Below are 22,329 nucleotides of genomic sequence, written 5' to 3' on the forward strand. Positions count from 1 at the left end.
CTGATAATACAGGTTTGTAAAATGTTGTGCCTAGAGAATAGTGTGAATTTGAATGTGTGGTTCATCCTTGCTCGGGATGATACCATTTTAAATAAATAAAAAAATTAAAAAAACACTGATGCAAACTATTTGGAGTTTTGGGCATAGAGAACAAAATTTGATTTTATACTGAACAACAAGTGTGCTGTATTTGAAAGCTGCTCAATATAAATGTAATCCTTGTTACAAAGCAGCCAAATAAAAAAATATTGGCTGTGAGCTCACCATTCTTCATGACTCAGGAAGCACGATTTTCTCTTAATTCACTAGTGAATTCCTGGCTGAATTTTCTCTAGTCTATCGCAGATAATAATACTTACTAGCCCAGCAACCTAAAATTAGAATAATGCTAGATCATCTGACAATGTACTATCATTAAAAACAAAATTACTGAAATCTGATACCATGGCTTGACCTTATCTCATTCTCTTAACCATCAATTAGTTTATTTTTGTCCATTCCTGTCGCGGCTGGAAAAACTCAAATATCTGATAAACTTAGATTCCATTTCACTCCTCCATTCAGTTTGGCCTCACTCATTATTTTTGATGACCACGCAAAGACCGAGTCAAAAAGGGCAGGTTTGAAATGAGCATCAGCCAATAATTAGTGAGAAAAAAAGATACCTCCACTCGCAAGGCCTTTTTTTTTTTTTTTGGTAAACATAATCTACGTGGCAGCCCTTGGAAATGCTAGAAAAACGTGGAAACGTTTTATGAATTCACATAGAGCAGCATTTTAGGAAAGAGGCATGGTTCTAGACTCCGCGCTGCAACAGACATTCTGTCATTGTGACTGGTTATTCAGCGGCATGCCTCAACTGTGATTGGTTTAGATTAAGCCAGTTAAGTCCAGTAGTACTGTTTGGCCTGCTACTGTTATCCAAATCCCCTAGATATCCGAAATGAATTGAGAGAGACATTCCTAACCCCCTTTGGTGACTCGGGTCTGGCAGAACCAGGCTCGGCAGCATTCGACTCAGCATCCTAACTTTCTAAACCCCCTGTTAGCGATCCCACAAGCTCTCTGTTGAATTGCAACTATCGTTTTAAATGACACATTACAAAAAAATTACCTCATTACTGTCTCTTTTGGACGCAGAATTAACCACTGTAAAAGCCTTTCTTTTAAGGGGGGAAAAAAAACATTTCCAATTACAACAAAATCAAGCTGCTGACTTGGACCAGGAAAAAAAAAAAACACATTGCCCCAAAATCTCAGTATTGGCCTCCTGTGTCTATAGAATTGATTTTAACCCTCATTTGTTGGTTTATAAACCTCCAAATGGTCTTAGTCCTACCTATTTATCAGTACTATTTATCAGTACCCTCGGGGAAACCATATCTCATGGTAGTTCAGAGATGGCAGGTTAGCGTTTTCATCATTTTCTGCCGAGAGCTACCTTTTATTCTGCTTAATTCTATTTTGATGAAATGTCCCTATAACATAAAATTCAATTGAATGATAGGTTATTTTCTGCACCATGTTATTTTTTCAAATTTTCCTCACTTTGTCCTCCCTTCTCAAAGAGGTTTCTATTGGCTGGATTAGCTTGCTGATTACTGATACGTTATGAAGGGTTGCAGGGATCTTGATCAATGCATTCTTGATATTACGTTTGCAGTAGTGGTGTAAAAAAGCACAGGTTTCTGTGCATTTTTATTTATATTTGCATCTGAGGATGCCACCCTTCTCTGATGTGGTTTCTGACCTTTTACAGAATAGTCTCTTTGATAGGCAAGGAGCAAGAAACATCTGTCTTTATATGCAATGGATAGGGGATTAAATGATCACAAAAAACCCACACAAAAATGCAAACTTGGTTGAAAAAATGGTTGAAATTAATTATCTGACTCGCCTAAAAATACGTTCTGGTCCACGATGTTGTCTCTCACCTTCGCTCTGTTTGTAGAAGGAATCACTGCCGCAGATGCTGCCATCGTTGTCGTTGCCGGTGCTTCCTTCATGAGCGCTGCTTTCTGGGAAAAAAAATAAAACAAAACAATGAAATGCTTCAATCTGACGGCTGTGACAGAAGTACAAATACTCTCCTCATATCATACCATATGATAATGTAGCACATTTTTCTCTGCACTTTCGCCACTTTATAAGTAGCTTACAAAATGAGCATTTCCATCCTCTTGTACTCTTATCAAATGTATTCCCAGTGCAATTTTGTCATCCTGTCAGTCATTTCCTATTGTTCTTTTCCATGCCTTTCGCTATTGTGCCCTTGGAAAAAAAAAGAATATCTCATAATTCTATTCAACCTCTGAACAATTCAATCGATACCACGTAGCAGCTTCTTGCTACTGCTGGTGAAGGGAGAGTCTCAAAAGGCTTCGGCGCTGCTTATTTCAAAACACGTCCAAAAAACCATCGGCAGCCATAGTAGAAATAAAGCTAAATTGACATTAGAATTCACTGGCAGCCCTCTTTAAAAACCTGAGGGAGGGAATGTGAGCGAAGTTAAGATGGGAAAACACAGAGAGGGGTATGACAACATCCCCCTCATCTTCAAAACCTCATATACCCCTCCGTGGCCCATTAGCTCATATTAGATATGTATCCCATGGTTTCCATTTATTGTGGCCTTTTTGTCAGCCCATTTAAACGCAGTTATATGAAACTACAGGACAAGAATGCAAGTGAGGTCAATATTTGGACTCAAAAAGCTTCAAATACATATATATCTTATACCTAAATCTGCTGATTCCAATTCCCCTCTTGCTCACATCATTCCCATCCTCTCAGAGATTCAACAACCAGAGCCAAAATAAACCAATCACAACCCCCTGCCATAAACCTGGGCTTTGCTCCAAGGCCTCTCCTGCTGACAAAACACAAACAAAGCCAAACTCCTTGAGTCCAATCCTTGGCACGTCTCTTCACCTCAGCCAATCATCTTGTCAACAGTCGTGCTACTGTCGGACTGGCCGCCGAATCTGGCTGAACGCGCGGTCGGTCTACTATCGTGGGTGGTTTTGTTTGAATCTACCATCAAGGACTCAAACAACCTGGGATGTCTGCCATGGAAAACTGTAACACAGTCAGAAAACAAAAGAAAAAAAAAAAAAGATATCAAACACTATCTTATTCTGCACCACAATGTTGACTAGGATGACAACTCCCACAAGTGTGCACACCTGAATAAAATATAGTCCAAATAAAAGCCATTCACTTTCACACAGGCTTTATATCACCACATCCTTTAGATGATTGACATACGCCCAAATAAAAGGAGGTGGCATTTCTCCTTTGCTCAAATGTCAATGTGAGTAAAACCCATGCCTAGACTTCATGCTATATGAAGTGCTGCTCGTAAATACTTTAGTACAGAACCGGAGAAGAATTGCCTACAATCATCAACCCTCATAGTCACCCAAAAGTGTGGTGCTTTATTTTGAATAGTGTGTATCGTATCTCCATTTATTGTTCTAACCTTCCAGACACGGCATGGTGCAACAAGTCTCTGGACCATGAAACACTCTGTCCAACCTTCACTCCTACAGTTGTCTCACCCTGATTTAAGGTGCATTCTGTTCTCGCTTGGTTAGACCTGAATTATTGTTTCTGGCAGTGTGGAGAGGGACAATGGGTGGGTAAATTACCTACAACAGCTTGGGACAATGTCAACAGAAAGGGACCAGTGTGAGAGAAAGTGAGCCACATCATAAGTGGAACTCTCACTCACTCACTCACACACACACACACATATACACACACACACACACACACACACATATACAAACAAACACACTTTAAGATGTATAGCCCTTCAGAAAATTTATTACACAAAAGCTGTGGCAAAATTATTCAAACAGTCTCAGCAAATGCTGCACACAAGCAGTCAGTGTATAATGAATGAATCCTGAAATTACATTTACGCATGAAAGGTTGTATTTCTGCAGCATGACCACCATTTTATGGCGGCATCGTATTATAGCAAAACTTTTTTTTTTTATCAATTTTTATTTAGTTTTTCTCTACATTTAATATTTAATGGCTTCTTTGCTTCTTTAATGCCATTTGAATCTACTCTGTAGCTCAATGGTTTCTGAGACCAGATCATCTACATCTATAGCCTCCATTTTATCTACATTTACCTTATATCCAGAATAATACCCATAACTAGAGATGAGCTCCTTTTAGATATGGGATCGTTGAGCTGGGCTCTTTTAAATAAAGTAAAACATCATCTGCGTACAGCAAAATGTTTTCTTCTTGATTTATTATAATTCCTTTTATGTTATTGTTGTCGCTAATGAGCTGGGCCAGCGGCTCAATACTGACAGCAAACAGCAGGGGTGATAACAAGCAGCCTTATCTGCATCCTCGTTCCAGTGTAAATCTCTCTGATCTGTATCCAATAACCTTAACGGCTGCTTGTGGGGATGAATATAGTGTTTAAATCCAATTTATGAAATTAGGACCAAATCTAAATCGTTTTAGTGTTTGAAATAAATTTTGCCATGATACCCGATCAAATGGTTTCTGTGCATCCATAGATACGATTATTGACTGATTTCATATCTTTTTGATGAGATATTATGTTTTATTGGCATCGTACATGATTTACATAAGACCATCCAGTGATAAAATGTGTTTGATCAGGGTGTACGATTTGGGTAATTATCTTATTTATGAAATACAGCTATTGTTGCCTCAGTCCAAGATGGTGCCATAGTTTTAGAATCTAGGGCATATCTGTATGCATTTAGTAACTGGGATGCGAGCAGGTCTTTGAAGTTTTTATAAAATTCATTGACATATCTATTTGGACCTGGACTTTTGTTATTCTTGAGTGATAAAATCACTTGCTTAATTTCCAGTCCCCCAATTTGCTTATCTAACTCCTTAGCTGTTGAGTCTGTCAGTTCAGTTAGTTTTATGCTTTTTAAGTGTTCTGCGAGTTCTGCATCAGCCCTTCATGTCTCCATGCATTCTTATACAATGGTTTGTAAAGCCCTGCAAACACCTCTACTATTTCATTTGGTTTTGTGACAATATTTACTTGTGATTTTCTTTTCTTTACTATGTTGGAAGATTGTTGCTTGTCCCAACAGTTTGCTTGCCCTGTTTCCATATTCATATTATTTTTGGTTAGTAAATCTTAAGCTTCCCTCAATTTTATCCAATAGTAAGCTGTTTTGTTGTCTACGAGTTGTAATTCAGTCATTGGTAACCTTAATTGTTTCAGATTGTTTATGTTTATATTCTCACTGTCTGGCACTCCTCTCTCTTAATAATAATAATACGGCCTCTTATACTGTATATGCCTTGGCACAGTCCCACAGTATCAGGGGATTGGTGTCCGGTGAGGTACTGATGTCTAGATCCTTTTTTAAATTCTTCTCTGATGAACTAGAAGAATTCTTTATCATTCAGAAGAGATAATTTAAACCTCCAATGAATTAAACCCAGCCTCCATTAAGAATAGATGAATTAAGCCTCCAGTATTTAGTTGTTGGTCTTTGTCCTATTTCCCATTTCGATAATACAGATGCATGATCAGAAATAGTGGTAGGCAGTAGCTCAGTGTCTGCTATCTGATATAAATCTGGCTTTGGAGTAAAGAAATAATATATCCTAGAGTATGATGCAATAGCATAACTTTTAAAATTCAGACTAACGATGGCGGCACCTCGGCCAACAAATTGAATTAGTTCTTTGACTCTGATCCCGAACCAAATAAATTTTCCCCATTGAAATTAATGTAAATCCCATTGATTCGCTCTCCAGCCCCAATGACGTACTTTTTTAAAACTGTCTTTTACATAGTCACTCCTTTAGCCACATCGGCCACATTTTGCGTATCTTAGATTTTAAGGATCGTATAGATGGTTAACTTGGCATGTTGAAGATGAACACCAATCTCACATTTAGTTATTTCTTTTTTCAGATCTACTGTTATATGCTCAGACTTCTTAACACCACACAACTAGCACTTTTCACTTTCTTGGAAGCCATAATAAGGACTAATTTAATGCAAAAAGCACAAAAAGCTTATAGAGAGGAGAACGCAAAGAGGAATGATGTAAACAACACTAAGTGCCACGCATGACTGCCGCTATGCTACAACCCCAAATGGTGGAAAGCCACAAGTTTGTTTGCTTGTGTGTTCGTGCACCGAGGGCCTGTTTGCAGGCCGCTTTCAAAATTAGCCTGAAAACTCTTTTCCTGAGCCAATTTGTTCGTTTTGTTCACAGGCTGAGCTTTGTTCAATTCGCCATTTGTTCAATGCATGAGTGCACAAAGTGCACAGTTTATTCTGGTGGATCCTCTCTCTTTCCATGACAGCTATCAATCCATGACATTTGATATACCATACGCATGCACACATATGACATGTCTGACAGCATGTGTGGCTGTACACAACAGATAGATGCTTGTCTTATTTCGGCAGGGATATCAATGCCTTGTCATTGTACAGACTTTGGGTGACCACCCCATCCTCATATCTAACTTCCTTATTTTCCTCCCTGAGTCCATTATCTCATCTTTGTTGTTCACTGTTTGTCACACCGCGGCTCCGGGGAGTGGAGGAGGAAATCATTCGATATTGTCATAGTAACTGCACTGATGATGGCATTGGCCTGGATGCAGGGGTGTCTAAGTAGTGCGCACGTGTCTTGCATCCTTGATACAGCTGTATTCTTTAGTATGTGTGTGTGTGTGTGTGTGTGTGTGTGTGAGAGTGAGAGAGAGAGAGAGAGAGAGAGAGAGAGAGAGAGAGAGAGAGAGAGAGAGAGAGAGAGAGAGAGAGAGAGAGAGAGAGAGAGAGAGAGGTTGGAGAATAAATTAAAAAGTTGCCTCAAGAGTACTGAATTAAAAACGTTAAGGTGGCCAATATGTTTTGTCCCTTAATGACACACAAATGCATTTTGTCACTGACAACTTTAATTACTGAACAAATATGATAGGGGTATTACTTGAAAAAAAGTGCTGTGTCCCTGCTTGTGCTATTGCTTTTGACTTTCTGTGCTAGAAGACCCCCTCTGGATTTCGTTTTCCTTCCGTAGAGGTTATCTTTTCCCGTTTGTGACCTCCCCTGTCCTTAGGGCAAAAGTGGAAGGGGTGGGAGGTGACTTTATTGGCTGCTGGGGGTGGCATCTGTAATCAATATCTGTGCTAACATGCGAAAAAAATAGCAGTCTTTTTGATTTCCTTCAAAGAGTAGCCTAACATGTTCGTGCTACAGTCAGTTTAATCACAGTGTTAATGTGATTAGTTGATACTTCAGTGTCACAACTTTTGTGTGTGTTATTAAAAGTAAATGAGGTTATCTGTATACTCGAAGGAGCAGTAATTTCTTTTTTTTTTTTTTTTTTTTGCAAAATTTCAAGTTTTCACACACAGCAAGGATATTAAGTTAAGCATCATGAAGAGAAGATAAGTGGTTGGATGAAAGGGAGGAGGGACGGTTGACAGTGGATAAATGAACCAGTAAAGCTCCACTGAAAAAAACGTTCCTCAAGTGCCAACAGCAGCAGAAGGAGGAACAGAAGTCCAGACGGTTCCCTTTCAATTACAATGCGGCATCTGGCAGCCCACACCACCTCATTAACAACATCCTCTGAACAACGGCTGAGCTGACAGGATGTCTGCTTACATCACAACAAGAGGGGAGGGCTGAGGAAAGTAAACAAGCTTTGTACTCAGTTCATCCTTCACTTTTCCTCGGGAGTTTTCCTCATCTTTAATCTCAGTGTAAACGCAATCTGTCAAGAAACTCAAAGACAACACAGCAAAGTTTGGAGACTCCCATGAGTTTATGACCAACCATAAGGGTGGTACTCATGTTCACAAAGCAAAGAATTGTCCCACAAGCAAACGTGTCTCTAAAAAAAAAAATTCTTTACTTAGTCGCATTCAGTTATATATGCATAGTAGTATCGGCAAAAAAACCAATGCATTTAACCCACCATGGATGAACCATGTTAAGGGACTCAGTGTCTTGCTCCACAACACTTGGACAGGCTGAGAAGAGCTTGGGAATCAAACCAGGATTGTCCAGTTCTAAGACTACTACCTGAAACCTGCCCCATATAACTCACTGTCTATTCCCCCTATCACATATTCAGGAAGAAAGACTACATGTTTTTGGACTTTGGGAGGAAACTGGAGAACCGAGAACCCACACAGACATGAGGAGAACGTAGAAACTCCACACAAAAAGGCCCCAGGTCAGGACTTGAACTGAGAAACTTCTTGCTGCGAGGCTGCAGTGCTAATCACTGCGCCACCCACTGTCTTAAAGTTGGAAATTATGATGGTAGAAAGCAAAATGAGGGACAAAATGAGAAACAAGTTGTATTTACCTACACGTGATACAGTTAGTCATGTTCATCATGTTCATTAATTTCCTGATCCGCGTCATGGAGCTCCCGTTACGGTATCTGCACACCTACACACCTATGAAAGCTTGGACTGTTTTCCCAAAGGAACTGTTTACAGGAAGTATGACGATGCGTCTGCAGATTATTTTAGCAGGAAATTTGGTGAGGTGTAATATGGTCTTCCTCGGTGGCGGTGATCACGAATCCAATGTGACTAAATCATGTCCCCCTCAAAAAAGTTGTGCCTTGTGTGACTCAGTACGCGTGGCTGAGCTCAGACAGGCAAACTGTGTTTTTTTTTTTGTTTCTCACTGCAAACTCATGAGAAGTTATGGGACTTTCTTGGGAGCAGTAGAATTCATGCATGAACCCCAGAAGACAAAACATACCAATCAGATACCACATTAAAAATACGCTTTTGCAGGGATCGACTTGTTGCAAAAGAAAGGAAAATAATTCAGACAGCCATGGATGTAAGCTTCACACGGCCCGGTAAACATGATGAAGGTTAAAATTTCAGAATGCCCTTTTCATTCTGGATTCATATGTCCATGAATGCCAACAAGCAGACATTTGTCCAAACTCCACACAAACAGAGCGGGTTTCATTTCATCACAGCCTCCTCAACGCTGGGGCTGTTTGCTTTTCGACAGCAGTAGCTCTGGGCTTCTGTTTAACATTCTGCCCTCCAATCCCAATAGATATATTGCACAATACTCTGAGTCACCACTCTTTCAGCTCAAAGAACGCAACCAGCGGATCCAAAAACAGGCCTCTGAATGCTTGAAGGGCTTCAAGGCTCAGGTTTTGTTTGTAAAACCTTTTCTAAAGCTCTCTTGACGTAGGGAAACTGCAGGACCAACGTGGCTGACCAAACTATTACATTAATCAACATTTCACTGTAATTCAGTTGTCAAGTCAGACCATTCCTGCATCCCACACTCATTGCATTCGACTAATTCAATTTTAAATGGAACCCAAGGCATAAAGAATGAATTGATCTGACAAAGGTTTTGGGGAGTCGAACACATTAAGCCCAAACAGTACTTTGAATGATGCATGAATGAATATTTGATGGTGATTCTGATGTAGAGTTGTGTCATAGTCAACCGTGACGGTTAAGTTTTTACATTTTTGGGAAATCGGTGGCTTTTTCTTTTTTTTTTTTATATTTTTTAACAGTTTTTAACATCAGAATTGTGTCCAGAGCATCATACGGTGTTTATTTGATACTGCCCCTCCTCCACAGGATCCCCCCAGGACACTCAGCTGACCGTGTAGTGGTTGCCTCTGTCCAGTTCCTCAACAGTCGGCAGCTTATCTTGGCTTAGAGCCTAATAATCATCATCAATAAAAAGGCCTGGATCAACAGGCAGTTTCCACGTACTGTGATTCTTCAGCCAACGTGAAATGTCATTGCTTGGCAGTGACTTGAGAAGAATCAGAAAATTAATACATATATTTCCTTTCCTGCCAGAATCTGACCAGAGCAACTCGCTGTCCAGAAATTTATCGCCAGCAATTGCATTGTAGCCATAATACCTCCCGTTTAGCAGCACAGAGATTTTCTCCTTAAAAGCTTATTTTATCAACATTTGCATCCAGCTCGGGATGGAATGGTATAGAGTCAAAAGGAAAACATAAGTATTTAGTTCTGTTTTGTAAAAAGACTTGCAAAAACCCAAGATTGTAAAGTCCATCACTTCAATGGTTTCATGTAATTGTTCACTTTGAATTAACGGCAAACATAATGAAGACACACATGCAAGGAAAAATATATCATCAGGGGGAAAACATGGTCGCGCTTCTGAAAAGCCCCCATTCATGTCTCTATCTTCTCATCAGCGAAAATGCCATGTTCGACGAAGGTAACACATTTTGATATTTCTAGTCACTAATATCTTTCTAGATATGAGGCCTCCCGCAGACATACATGGGAATGCAACTACAAACACAAAAGGCAGGCAAAAAGTGGGACAACCGTAATCCCTCTGTTTAAAATGAAACAAGATTTCCCTGTAACGGAAATCATCAGTCTCTCTTCCAATACTTCCTAAAGGACTCAACGCACTGTGTTTCATCACAAAGTTTATGACGCTAAAGCCAGACAACAAAGAAGGAAGATGAGGCAGAAAAAGATACGTGCTGAAGCTATTAAATGAATGTTAGTATTATCCAGTGCGTTCCTCGTCAATCATGAGATGTTATCAACATAATGAATTTTAGAGAGAAACGGAGCCTTAGCCTATTTGGGAAATAAAAGCAACTAACAAAGAAGAAGTGTGTGTGTCCTAGTTTGAACTTTTCCTAGGAATTGTTTGACATTTTGGGGAAATAAGGCCTGCTTTGTTGCTGAGATTTGGAAGAGAAAATCAATGCCCCTTTCAAGTCGCTAAGTTTAACAGAGAGCAACTGACAGCAGTCGGTAGCTGTAGGTTTGCATAATTCAGAAAAGAGTTTAGCCGGCCTCACTCTCTCCAAAGGAAACAAGATCAAACATATGTTATATTTCTTTGCTCCGTAGGAAAAAAAAAAAACTACATATAAAACTTACATATTGGTGGTTGGGGGGAGCTTCTGTGTCATCATTTCTCGCCTGAACTCTTGATGTCTCTTGGAGTTTGTCCAGCAAATTCAGCAGGATTTGGTTCACTTTGAACGTACACACAGCTCTCGGCTCTCGGACGACTTTGTGCTTTCTAGCACCCAGTGACTGTGAGAAATAGTCTGATATTCAATTGAAAATGATAAAAAGGGTACTGATCAATGTTTAAAGACCCGACAGAAAGCATACAAGGACGTTGGCAAACATGCCGGACCATTACTTCAAATAACAAGGCACTTGTCCTCATGTTTTTTTTCCCTAATCGGCCTAATCGGCAAGACATGTTTTTTTTTTTGTTTGATGCAAGCACTGAAATCGATTAATTATTCATATATAAATCACATATTTCTTTTTCTTACCCTTTCCTGCCAGTCTTTACAGTTAATAATAATAACCTAAAAAAATATATTTATAAGAGATTCTTCATCAAAGAAGTAAGAGTAGAATGTTTTGTTAACATTTCTGTCTGCTAATATGTGGGACCAAGTGATCCATGGATTGTAAATATTTATAACTAGTCATCAATCATTAATCATTTCATATTTGACTCATTTGACATTGAAACGAATAAATAATTGATTAAAAGCAGCTCTAAATCAGACACACCAGACTTTACTGTCTTAAAAGTTGAACCGTAGCCTTTTTCACATGAAATTTTGGACAATATTGCGAAATATTGTAGTTCCTTTCATTTCGGACCATGGTTTTTATGTTTCAAGACTTGAGACGCATGTTGACAAGCCTGGTGTCCTCTAAACAAACTACATTGTCTGTGATTTTGTACTAAAGGGCAAGGCTTTGTTGAGCCATATTTTAGTTTCAGAGACAATGAAAATTACAAATATTTGGGGTTTGCAAAAAACATATATTAGACAACTTACTGAGTGATGAGGCTTAATGCAGTATCATGTAGGTAAAGGTTTTCTCTCACATGGATGTAGCCAATTTTCCCTATATTTAATATGGCTTTATTAACAAACAGTACAAAATCTAAATCTACAAATAATTTGGATACATTATTTTGTGCACACACAAATATAGGCTCATACCAGATTGTGGGAATAGCTATCATTGTACTTAAAGCATATTTTAGAGTATATTACATGTACTTAGAGAACCCTTCATGAATGTGAAAAGCTATAATTTCTAGCATACTGATTAATCATTAATTAATCATATACAGGTAGCTGTTAATTTGCTGTCTCACGCTACATTAAATCTGCATTTATTGCATTTAACTAAAAATTTACTGTGCTTACAATCCGAGTCAGCAACCTACAAATGGAATAACTGATTGTTCAAAATCTTATATTGAAAAGGGATAATGGACATTCCTCTAACACACGTGCACACGTGTTGAATCTATGTAACTCTTGCAGGTCAAACTATGGTTATCATCTTTCTCTGCGAGTGAGGACTGACATGAAAGTACAAATCTCTTCTTATGTTTCTCCTTGAATGTAAAACACATCTTTCATGTTAACTGACTTTTTCATGCAGGCACATAATTTATTTCATTAGACTCATAGGTGATGACTAAAGAAATGAAACATAAAACAATGAAAGAAGGTGATGTACATTTCAAATATGGATGAGCTTGTCTGGCGTTCTTGTAGCTGCTTTGCTATTTGCGTGATGTGAGGGGACAATTACAGAGGCTGGGTGTGTTTTCTGCATAAAACTAAATAATTAAAGTTCTTCTTGCCAGTGCAAAGGAGACCAAGCATGATAGTGTGGCATTGGATTGTCTTAAGGTCATGCAATATAAAGAAAAGCGCAGAAGTTTTCGAATACATTATTGTAAACTCTCACTCTGAAACAGCTTGTCCTCCAGAGCAAATAACATGAAACCCACTTTTATTAAAATCAATATAGCATCTGCCACTGCAGTTCTGCTTCATTATTTCACTTCAATCCAATATCCACTCACATGAAGGGCCCGGGCATTTCAGTGAAAGGACAGACTGAAGAAAACACGAAAAAACAACAACAAATAAAAGAACAATATCCATGGGAGCATATTATCACGAGCCAGGGAAAATAATGCCTCGCTGTCAAACCAATTTCCATGTACTAAATGCAGCATTAAGGGCCCCTACACTCAACAAAACACAACAGTTTATCATTAAGGAATGGAGGCCGCATACATAATCTGGTGGGCTCATGTGAGGTGGGTTAATGTCTGAGTCCCATAATCCTCACTTGTCCGAGGATTATGTAAGAGAGTTGAGAATTGTCCTGAAAAACATGGAGGAAAGCAGAGTCCTGCTTGACATGAAATAGCAAATAGGAGATGCCGAGAGGCAGAAAAAGCTCAGGTTTGAATTGATTATTGTTATTTGATGAAGACAGCAGTAGCCATGGTATGAAAAATATATGATTGTCCAAGGACACATGCCACCCTGGGTTGTTTATATTATTATTAGGGATCATAAAAGATAGCTCCTGACTGTAGCTGGGTAGTGAATCTCCTCTAGTCAACAATTTAGCCCTCCTACCTTTCGGAGGCAAAACCTGTAACATGTTACGTCAAAATCCATTTAACCTCTGTAAGATATCAGTCTTTTGCTAATAATGTGTTTGCGTTCAGGGCCATGGTGGTAAGGTAGCATTTTTGACATCACAAACATTTATGAATCACTACCATATTCATTAGACACAAATGTGATGCAGGGACCTCAGGCCCCCCAGGCCCCGACACACTGTTAACAGAACTGATAGTAAAGTTGGAGACACCTTCTATTCAGCATTTATACTTGTTTAATTCATGTTCTTTTTTGCATATTCATGTAATCTGGAGTTTTTCATGAGTGAGCTATTTTGCTCCCCATTTTTCAGAGATATCTGCAGGCGTATGGATATGGACATTTTTGGTGTCTTTATGTGTAGCGTTGGCAATGCTGCCTTATTGCAAAATGACGATGCAGATCTGAAGGGAAGCCATTGGATCGAAAGTGTTCTTAAGAAACAAGTTTTTTTTCCAACAACGTATTTATGGATCACATATGAGCTTCCTTTTCTTGCATGGCAAAAAAATCTGTCAATCGAAATAAACACAAGAGATCGAAAATGAATGCCTTGCATCATGAGTTGTGTGATCTGTCCCTTGCTCTTTTACCAAGGATGTCCATATACTCCAGTCCTTCGACATAAATCACTGTCAACAAACATCCCTCAGTTGTGAATTCCTAAACATTCCCCTCAACATAACCTCATGCACTCGGGTCTGACCTGATTTATCCTCCCCAAGTTCTCTTCATCCATTTAATCCTGTGTACAGGGGTTTGAAATAATGCCCTGTAGTCAGCCACGGGAACAAACCGATCATATTGCAGCCAGGGCAAAACAATGTTATCTTGAAGCGAGGAACAATGGCGGGGAAAAGCTGTCCTGCTGCTGTCCAACATGGCAACGATTCACCGAGAAGCCAAAGTAGCTTGAGTCTCTGCGGGGATTTAACGTTGGTCCATATCTGCGGGGAAATTATCACCATACCGACACATAGAGTACAAACAAGTATGAAAGCACGGGCAACAGCGACGGTCTTTTCTAATATAAATCTTCAATTCAGTATAAACTGGATGTAATAAAATGAAATAAACTGTGAGAGATCAGAGCAGCCTATTGACAAATGAGCAGGCTTGCACTTAAATCTGATGTTGAACTGAGAAACGAAAGCAAGGGTGTTTCGTCATTGGCCAAAATTGGAAAACAAACTGTAGTGAGAGGGGTTTCACGGCGAGTGTATGGAGAAGACGACGTTACCTGGGAGATCGGAGAGCACCCCTCTCTCGAGAATGTGCTTCCTGTACAGAGTCTTCAAAACCTTGGCACTGCCAAACCTTTTGAAGCGGCTCTTCACATTGTTGTAATACCATTCAAGCGACTGCGTTCGCAAAATCCTACGGGGAAGAAAGACAGAGAAAAAAAGAAAGAAAGAAAGAAAGAAAGAAAGAAAGAAAGAAAGAAAGAAAAACGTAAGGAAGAACGAGAAAAGAACAGACAGATGGACAAACTGTCAGGAATCAGATTATATTATAATGCTACCAGGATTTTTTTTTTACCCAGCCAAGACATCTGCTAGATTTGAGCTCCAGTTATAGGGAGCCTCAGAAACCCATTATTTTAACAGAACATGACAGTGTATTGACAACATGATGACAACAGGTTCCCCCTGGCTGTCAGTCCACATTGCTTCAAAGTTCAAAAGCAACAAATATTTCTCCATCTTTTCCCTTTCCCCGTCGGCATCTCTGTTGATGTGTGTGTGTGAGAGAGCTGTATTGACCATTGCTTTAAGAAGCTTTCCCTATTTTTTTAATTGCCAAATAGTCAAACAGATCATTACATAAGCAGTAATAATGGAGTTGTTATGAAAAGCTCTTTAAAAAAAAAAAAAAAAAAAAAAAGCGCTCCCCTTGCACCAGCACTGCGACGGATTGCATGACACACTCCCAACTGTGTATTTAATCTTGCAGTCCCACCCGCTCTCCCCTTTTGCTTTTTACATGCGAGTGATTCCTACATGAATAACACTGTTGGGAAGATGTTGTCAAATGACTTTGTCTCTGTCATGCTCCTGCAGCAGTATATATTTCACAAGGACATCAAATTCTCGACTGAATAGTCCCCACTTTGAATACTGGCCTTAAAAGTCTGGCTTTTAAGGAAACTAAAGAATATGTTATAGCAATGAAAATACTTGTGTGGTGTACAAAATTAATTCTGTGTTCATGGTAAGCCCGAGGCCGAGAGCCAAATTCATTTCCTTTCATGGGGCCGATATTGGATATATTGAATATTACCCTCTGCATTGTTTAGCCCGAGATCCACCAAGGCTTAAAAGTCCTTAGAAGCCCTCTTTGTTACAGTGGCTTCCCATCCAACCCCTCAAATAGCATGAATGACAGATTGAGCCAAGAACTGGAGTTCTCACCGTACATGAGGGAGTATTTTAGTGTGTGAGTTGTTGATGCCTCTCCTAAATGAAGGCTGTTCAAGACGATGGAGAAAATAGTCCTGCTATTAAAGGGATTCAGAGTACCCCTGAGGCTGTGTGGGCTACCCTCCCCCAATCCTATCCTCTTTTCCAGTGGATTTATTATCCTCTACCTCTATCGGCTGGGCTGCTCAATGAGCAAAGGCTTCTTAATTTCATGCCACGGGTCAACCTCTAATGGTAGCGGCTGAACTCCAGTGAGGAGTCCAATCTCCTTTTATCTGCCAGTGGGTGAGTAAAAATATATAAAATATAAAATATAGTATATAAAATATACTCTGGGAAAGAGCAGTGAGATGCCTTCACAAACATCAGTAATGCAAATGGCATCGATACGTGGTGACCAAGGGAATGGTGACATACGTAATCATATTCCATACCACAGGCTTCAAACTCTGGCCCGCGGGCTAAATTTGGCCCGCACTGTAATTATATTTGGACTGCAAAGCCATACCAAATGACTATTAGAGCTGGCCCGCCGGTATAGTCGACAGTGCATGTACAGCTAATTCAACAAATCCCAGAATTTTCTGCCGGAGTTTTGGCACGAAAATCACAACAGGACCCATAAATGCCCTCTCCTCTGTTGACAGTTGTCATAGCGACCTAATGCTAATACTGGCATCCTGCTACTTAGGCAGAAAACAGGATTTTGCATGTGTGCAATATTAAGTTATATATTGTATAGTATTAAGCTCTGCTTGTTCCATGTTTATTTTTTAAGCAAAACTTGTTTGGATCCATATGAAAAGGTTCATTGCTATATCTGGAAGAAGATATTTTTCAATAAATAGCAATGGGGGCCAGCGACCTTATCCCAATTTTGAATTTTGGCCCACTGTGTATTTGAGTTTGACACCCCTGTTCTATATGAAGAAATATATAGATATACTGTATGTGCTCTTATAATCTTCATGCTCCTCTTGCCCTTCAATCTTTAAAGCATCGATTCACAAAGCTTCATAAAACGTAAAGAAACATACTGTATATTGAAGTAAAAGTATGTAACTTCGCAACCTCTCGTGTTAAAGGAATCTTATCGCAATAACATTTCTGAGCCTTTGAAAAAATTGGTTCAGCTCCGACCAAAGTGGCTGGCAAAGGGCAGTGGAAAGAACAAAAGAGGAAAAAAGGAGACTACAAACATCTAATACTTTTCTCCTCTGAATGACTCTCATGTTAAAAGACTCAAATAAGATAAAAATGTGATAACAGTTTAAGGGTTAGATCACTGAGTTTGATGTCATGGTGGGTTTGTGGGCTTAATGAGCTACCTCTGAGGGGGGTTAAAATATTCAGAGCAATCTTGTTTTTGCATGCACAAAAAGTCAGTTTTACGCAAAATGTTGGGAAAGTAAAAGGAACATACCGGGAAACTTCCGGACCTTAAGGCCACCTGAGGCAGCAGTGCTGCCAGGATCCCAATCAAAGATGGAATGGCTTTTCATGTCTTTGCTTGCCATCTGTTGTACAAGCGGGCTAAATACCTGCAGTATGCTGATTTAAATCAGGGATTTAATCTTTGCACTCCAATAAATGAAACACGTATCATCTTTGTAGTGTTCAATTCAAGCCATTAATAGGACATGGACAGCTTTGCTCTTCCTTACTAAAACAAATTCTGTCTTGCCTCTACCTGTGCCTGCTCTTTGAAAGAAATGTGTTCCCTAAACAGTTCCCCAAAGTGTTTGACTGGGGACAATTAACAAAGTGGAACAAAGTAAGGGGATTTAATCGTGATTCATCTTTTGTTATGAGAACTCTGAGGAAATTTTGCTCAAAATAAGAATTATTGGCGTTCCTGCTCCATTTTTTTTCCCTGTATCAATAAAAAATATTAAAAGTATCCACCATGAATTATGTAATTTTTACATTTTGTAAAGAAGATTACTTGTGAGTGCATATTCATTCTTTAATTTTCTATACTACTTATCCTGCACTGTCATTGGGCGAGAGGTAGGCTTTAACCTGGACCAGCCAATCACAGGTTCACATATAAAGACATACAAAACACGTCATAATGATACACACAGCTGTTCAAGGGCTCACACTTTGGGGTCTCGTATGAATCTACAGCATGTTTTTGGACGGTGGGAGGAAGCCGGACAGCCTGGAGAAAAACCACTGCGTATATTCATTGCACATATTCCTCTTCAACCTTGGTTCCTTCTCGGTAGCAATAAAAAAGGCTCCTTTAAAATGTATTCAGGGTTGGCAGGACAGGCCGAAGGACAAAGGACAAGGCTGTGGGTGACCTGCTGAAACGACTATGACATTTTCAGCAAACCTGGCAGGAACCACACCACCGTGTCAGGTTGATTTTAAACAGCGTCTGGTTTGCAGAGGGAAGAAAAACAAGTCCCTCACTGCAGGAGCAGCAGCAGCACATAACCTTTCTAAGGTGTAGCTGGTCAACTTACCATGGTGTTCTGATCACAATTCACAAATGTAAAAAGTGAAAAGTAAAAAGAACAGACATATAGATGAAATGAAATGTACTATATGAAATAATTTAAACAAATATTATAAGTTATAATTATTATAAAAGAAACACAGTGCAAAGAATAAGAGCACTTCAAATATATCCATATAACTTATACGATAAAAAGCGACATCTAAAGTGGATCAATGTACATCCATTTGGAGAAGTGTGGGGAAAAAAAAATGATAGAAAAAAACAATATCACAAGCATCTTGAGCAGCTACAGCAGGTACTTTTACTTTGCATTTACCTACAGCAACTTTTAAAAAGTCAAACTTTAGGAGCAGATCATCACCACTCACAATCTTTTACTTTTGAGACCTTAAACTGCAAAGCATAAAACCTAAACAGAGTAGTCATGAGTCGGAGTTTTACAGAATTTTAAGCAAATTATTAAATCACTGTAATTCCTTGAAATAATCAATCGAGAAGGTTTATCTTAGTTGTGTTTTATCAAGTTACTAAATATGCCTTTGGTGTGTTTTCTCCTGTCCACAACAGCAACTTGTTGGTGGAGTTTGGTGTGGAGCAACCCCAGAAACCACAGCACAAACAGTAAACATGCATTATGCCTTCCATTCCACTCCTGAAGATGGTGTGTGAGATTTAGACAAGCGGGGATAACCTACACCATCGGAGTTCTTGGTTTTTACCAGTCATGTACTATTACATAAAAGGGCAGGAGCAGAGGCCTCGATTCACCCATGTCATGATTAATTTAACAGACAGGGAGGGATTGTGTAAGGGGCATAGGTAGCAATGCCCTCAAAATGTTGCATTATAGAAGAGGCGCACAGAGACCCAACATCATTTACTGACTACTTTACTGTTTAAACTGACCTAAGGTTGTCAGGGACCACAGAGGAACGGCAACAATCAAATCCCTTCAATCCAAACAGTACGTCAACATTTTCATACCTCGCTTTTGCTGCGGACCGTCATCCACTCTAAAATGGTATCTGGATGCTGGTGAGTTGAATGAAATTTATCTAGCTATAAAATACTGCAGTGTGTTGGAAGATTTTCTTTTTGCTTCCAGGCATGACCATGACTTTGAAACCCAACGATCTGCATGTTCATGCATCACCACTTGTAAAATGTCTTGTGCTTGGGGAAAGAGGGATTTGGTACCTCGTACAATGTACTATTCATGACAAATTTTACTTTATCATTTCATTTTAAAAATACTCGTGTTGTCTTTAAAAAACTAGGATTCCTTTGGGTATCTGCATGGCCTTTGCAGGAATACACTCTTTCTAGGCTAATATGGTGAGAGATATTTAATATATTCATAACATATTCAGTAGTCGGTACTGATGATTTTTATATTTTGCTTTGTTTACGATTAGTCTCCAATTTTCCCATGAAATGAGGAGATTAACTATGACTGTTTGAAATTAAACATTAAATAAATTATCCATCTATATACAAATGAAACACAAGCATGAAGTAGAAAAACAAGCACGCAGTATAGTGTCATATCATACCAGCCATCTTCTTTCAGGTAGACGTGCTCTGGGGAAAGCTGTCAAGATGTCCCGCTAGGGTTTGTGGTCTGCGTCTGGGTGATTTTGTGTCAGAGGGTTCACTCTGACATCAGAAATGGGTGTTGTTATTTTTTTAAAGCATTGAGAGAAACCCCCCTCAGCTGTGTTGTGTATTTTTTCAGAGCTGATGTATAAAGCATATGGGAAAGCGAGATAATCTGCTCTCTGCATCTGAACAGCCAGAGCTCCACATGGGATTTTGGGGGCACAATAGCCTGCGGTTATACTTCACACTAGTCCATCAGACCTTTCTCAGTCTTGTTATTCTTTCTGGATGATGAAATCTGAAGCTTCCATCATCTGACGAGTATTAGAGAAGTCAAATTCACGATGAGTCGATCTGGTTGGAGAGGAGGGGAGGAAATCACAAATTGAAGTGTCTGTCAAAATATATACAGTGGCTGTCCAGTTAATTAAATTCAAATGAAAAACTATTTTCTTTTAGGTCACTGCTAGGTGAGAATCCTGGTTTTATCCTCTTATTGTCCACATACACCTCAGCCAGGAAATGAAAATCCACTGAAATAACAGGATTTTACAGATTACACAATGAATCCACAAGCTTTTAAAAACTATTCCTTTTTGCACAGCATAGCACGAGTCCTCATGAAATCAAGGGTTTAATAAGCTGATCCTGTGAGCACAGAAGCTAATGAGTAACCAACTGATCTACTGAAACCAATACAGAAAGGATTTCTTTGCAAGAAAATAGAATGAAACCCAGACATGAAATCATTTTGAGTGGGCAAACAGGACAAACAGGGGAGTGGCAAACTAAAACTGCAAGAAGCCAAAGTGCAAGAGGTAAAAAATATCCTTATGACAGAGGGTTCCATACACAGCGTCACTTAGAGACTCAGCCGAAACATGGGAGCAGTGGGGATGGAAAAGTGGCGCAGGTATGTAGGTGTTGAGAAAAAAAAGATTAATATTATATTTGGGCACATTTGCTCTGACAGATATTAGAAGTTCTTTTCAAAGCAAGTCTGCATGGGAATGACTCACCGATTGAAAAGTAGGGGGAGAAGGCTAAATGATTTGGCTTTAGTAACATATTTATGATCTTTATGTGAATGTGTGTTTAGTCCTTTTTACCAAAGATGACCAAATAGCTAAAGGAATGTCTTTCATTCCAGAACAGCTTCTAATGACATTTGCTGACATTTGAGGAGGGTGTCTACCTCATATAAAGAGCTGACACTGTGAATAAAGAAGAAAGAAACCACAGGAACAGAACTTAAATGCAAAAGTTCAAACCCGCCGTCCAATTGGCTCAAGGGCACGATGCAAAACTGTCATATATTTGTTGGCTGACCTGAAGCAAACACATTCTGATTAGTTATTTGATCACAGGTGAACAACTTCAAGCAGCATTGAAATATGTCTTCACATTTCCTGACTGACTCTTCTTATCCGGTCTGGTTTCCCCCCTCGCTATGCAAATACGAACCACACTAATATTCAATGTAGCGATCCGTTTTATGTGACCAAACAAAGTACAAAGTATTGTGCTTTGTGTTCAATTCACCCTTCTTGGCAACAAAGGGTCGACAGGAACCGAAAACCAATCACTTGAGTGTGGATTATTGTTTGAATAAGACGATTTGCATCTGAAAAACCAAAAGTATTTCTTTCTCGGCATGCAGTGTAGCTGTCACTCCAGGGCAACATTCTACAACTTTTCTATCACTGCAGGTCGGGCAGCAAAAACGGAAAAACAGTCGGGAAACCAACAAATGGCTGAGCAGAAGTCTTATTGCCCTCATTTTGTCATTATTTCCCATCAAATTAGATGCAAAACACCAATCAAATAACTTCAGGAACAGCTTCTCTTCTCCCTGTCAGTGTTTTCCGCTCTGTTCTCAGTCTACTTGCCTGTCGACTGTGTGTTTCCCCTGATTGCTCCTTTCATGCGTCCCTCTGGTTGCACAACCCGGCAAATAGGTGTACAAATGTCTGTCATGCCGTGAGGATAAGTGCAAAATGTGCAGCGAGAAAAAGGGTAAATGAACAGCATTTTTACACAAACTGTTGTACATGCGGTTGCTACTACGAATGCCACAGTTGGAAAAGCGGATTAAACGGCCATCTTTGCTGCCAAAATACCGATGTTTATCTGACGGACGCACCTGCTTGCTCTTGTATGGCTCTATAAGGAAGTAATTTGATTTATTCATTCACTGTTCACTGGTGTCTCATCTGCAAATTTAATTTGTGCATATGCACAGTTTGAAATTTGAACATGTAAGAGACCCCGTGTGTGTTCAGGCGGTTGGCTGCAGACACACACAGACACAGATGCGCATGCATTTCTAATG

General features: G+C 39.4%; 1 protein-coding gene across 4 annotated transcripts in view; it reads right to left on the bottom strand.

Moving 5' to 3' along the window:
- myripb (myosin VIIA and Rab interacting protein b) overlaps nucleotides 1-22,329 on the bottom strand; it is a 102,535-nt gene that overhangs the window by 13,738 nt on the left and 66,468 nt on the right. For 2 of the 4 annotated variants that reach the window (XR_015106526.1, XM_086151193.1), the window contains exons 4-5: nucleotides 14,749-14,885; nucleotides 1,935-2,018 (exon numbers count right to left, since the gene is read on the bottom strand). Coding sequence is in view for 3 of the 4 variants with exons in the window: in XM_086151193.1 (XP_086007319.1) it covers nucleotides 1,935-2,018; nucleotides 14,749-14,885 (221 nt within the window). In the remaining variant the exon portion in view is untranslated. Of the gene's footprint in view, nucleotides 1-1,934; nucleotides 2,019-14,748; nucleotides 15,386-22,329 lie in introns of those variants that run through there. The other 2 variants (XM_086151194.1, XM_086151195.1) reach the window with 2 other exon arrangements.

This window comes from Fistularia commersonii, chromosome 8 (assembly GCF_037954325.1).
Source record: "Fistularia commersonii isolate RoL2024-O1a breed Wild chromosome 8, RoL_Fcom_v1.0, whole genome shotgun sequence".
In the NCBI taxonomy this organism is placed as follows: domain Eukaryota; kingdom Metazoa; phylum Chordata; class Actinopteri; order Syngnathiformes; family Fistulariidae; genus Fistularia; species Fistularia commersonii.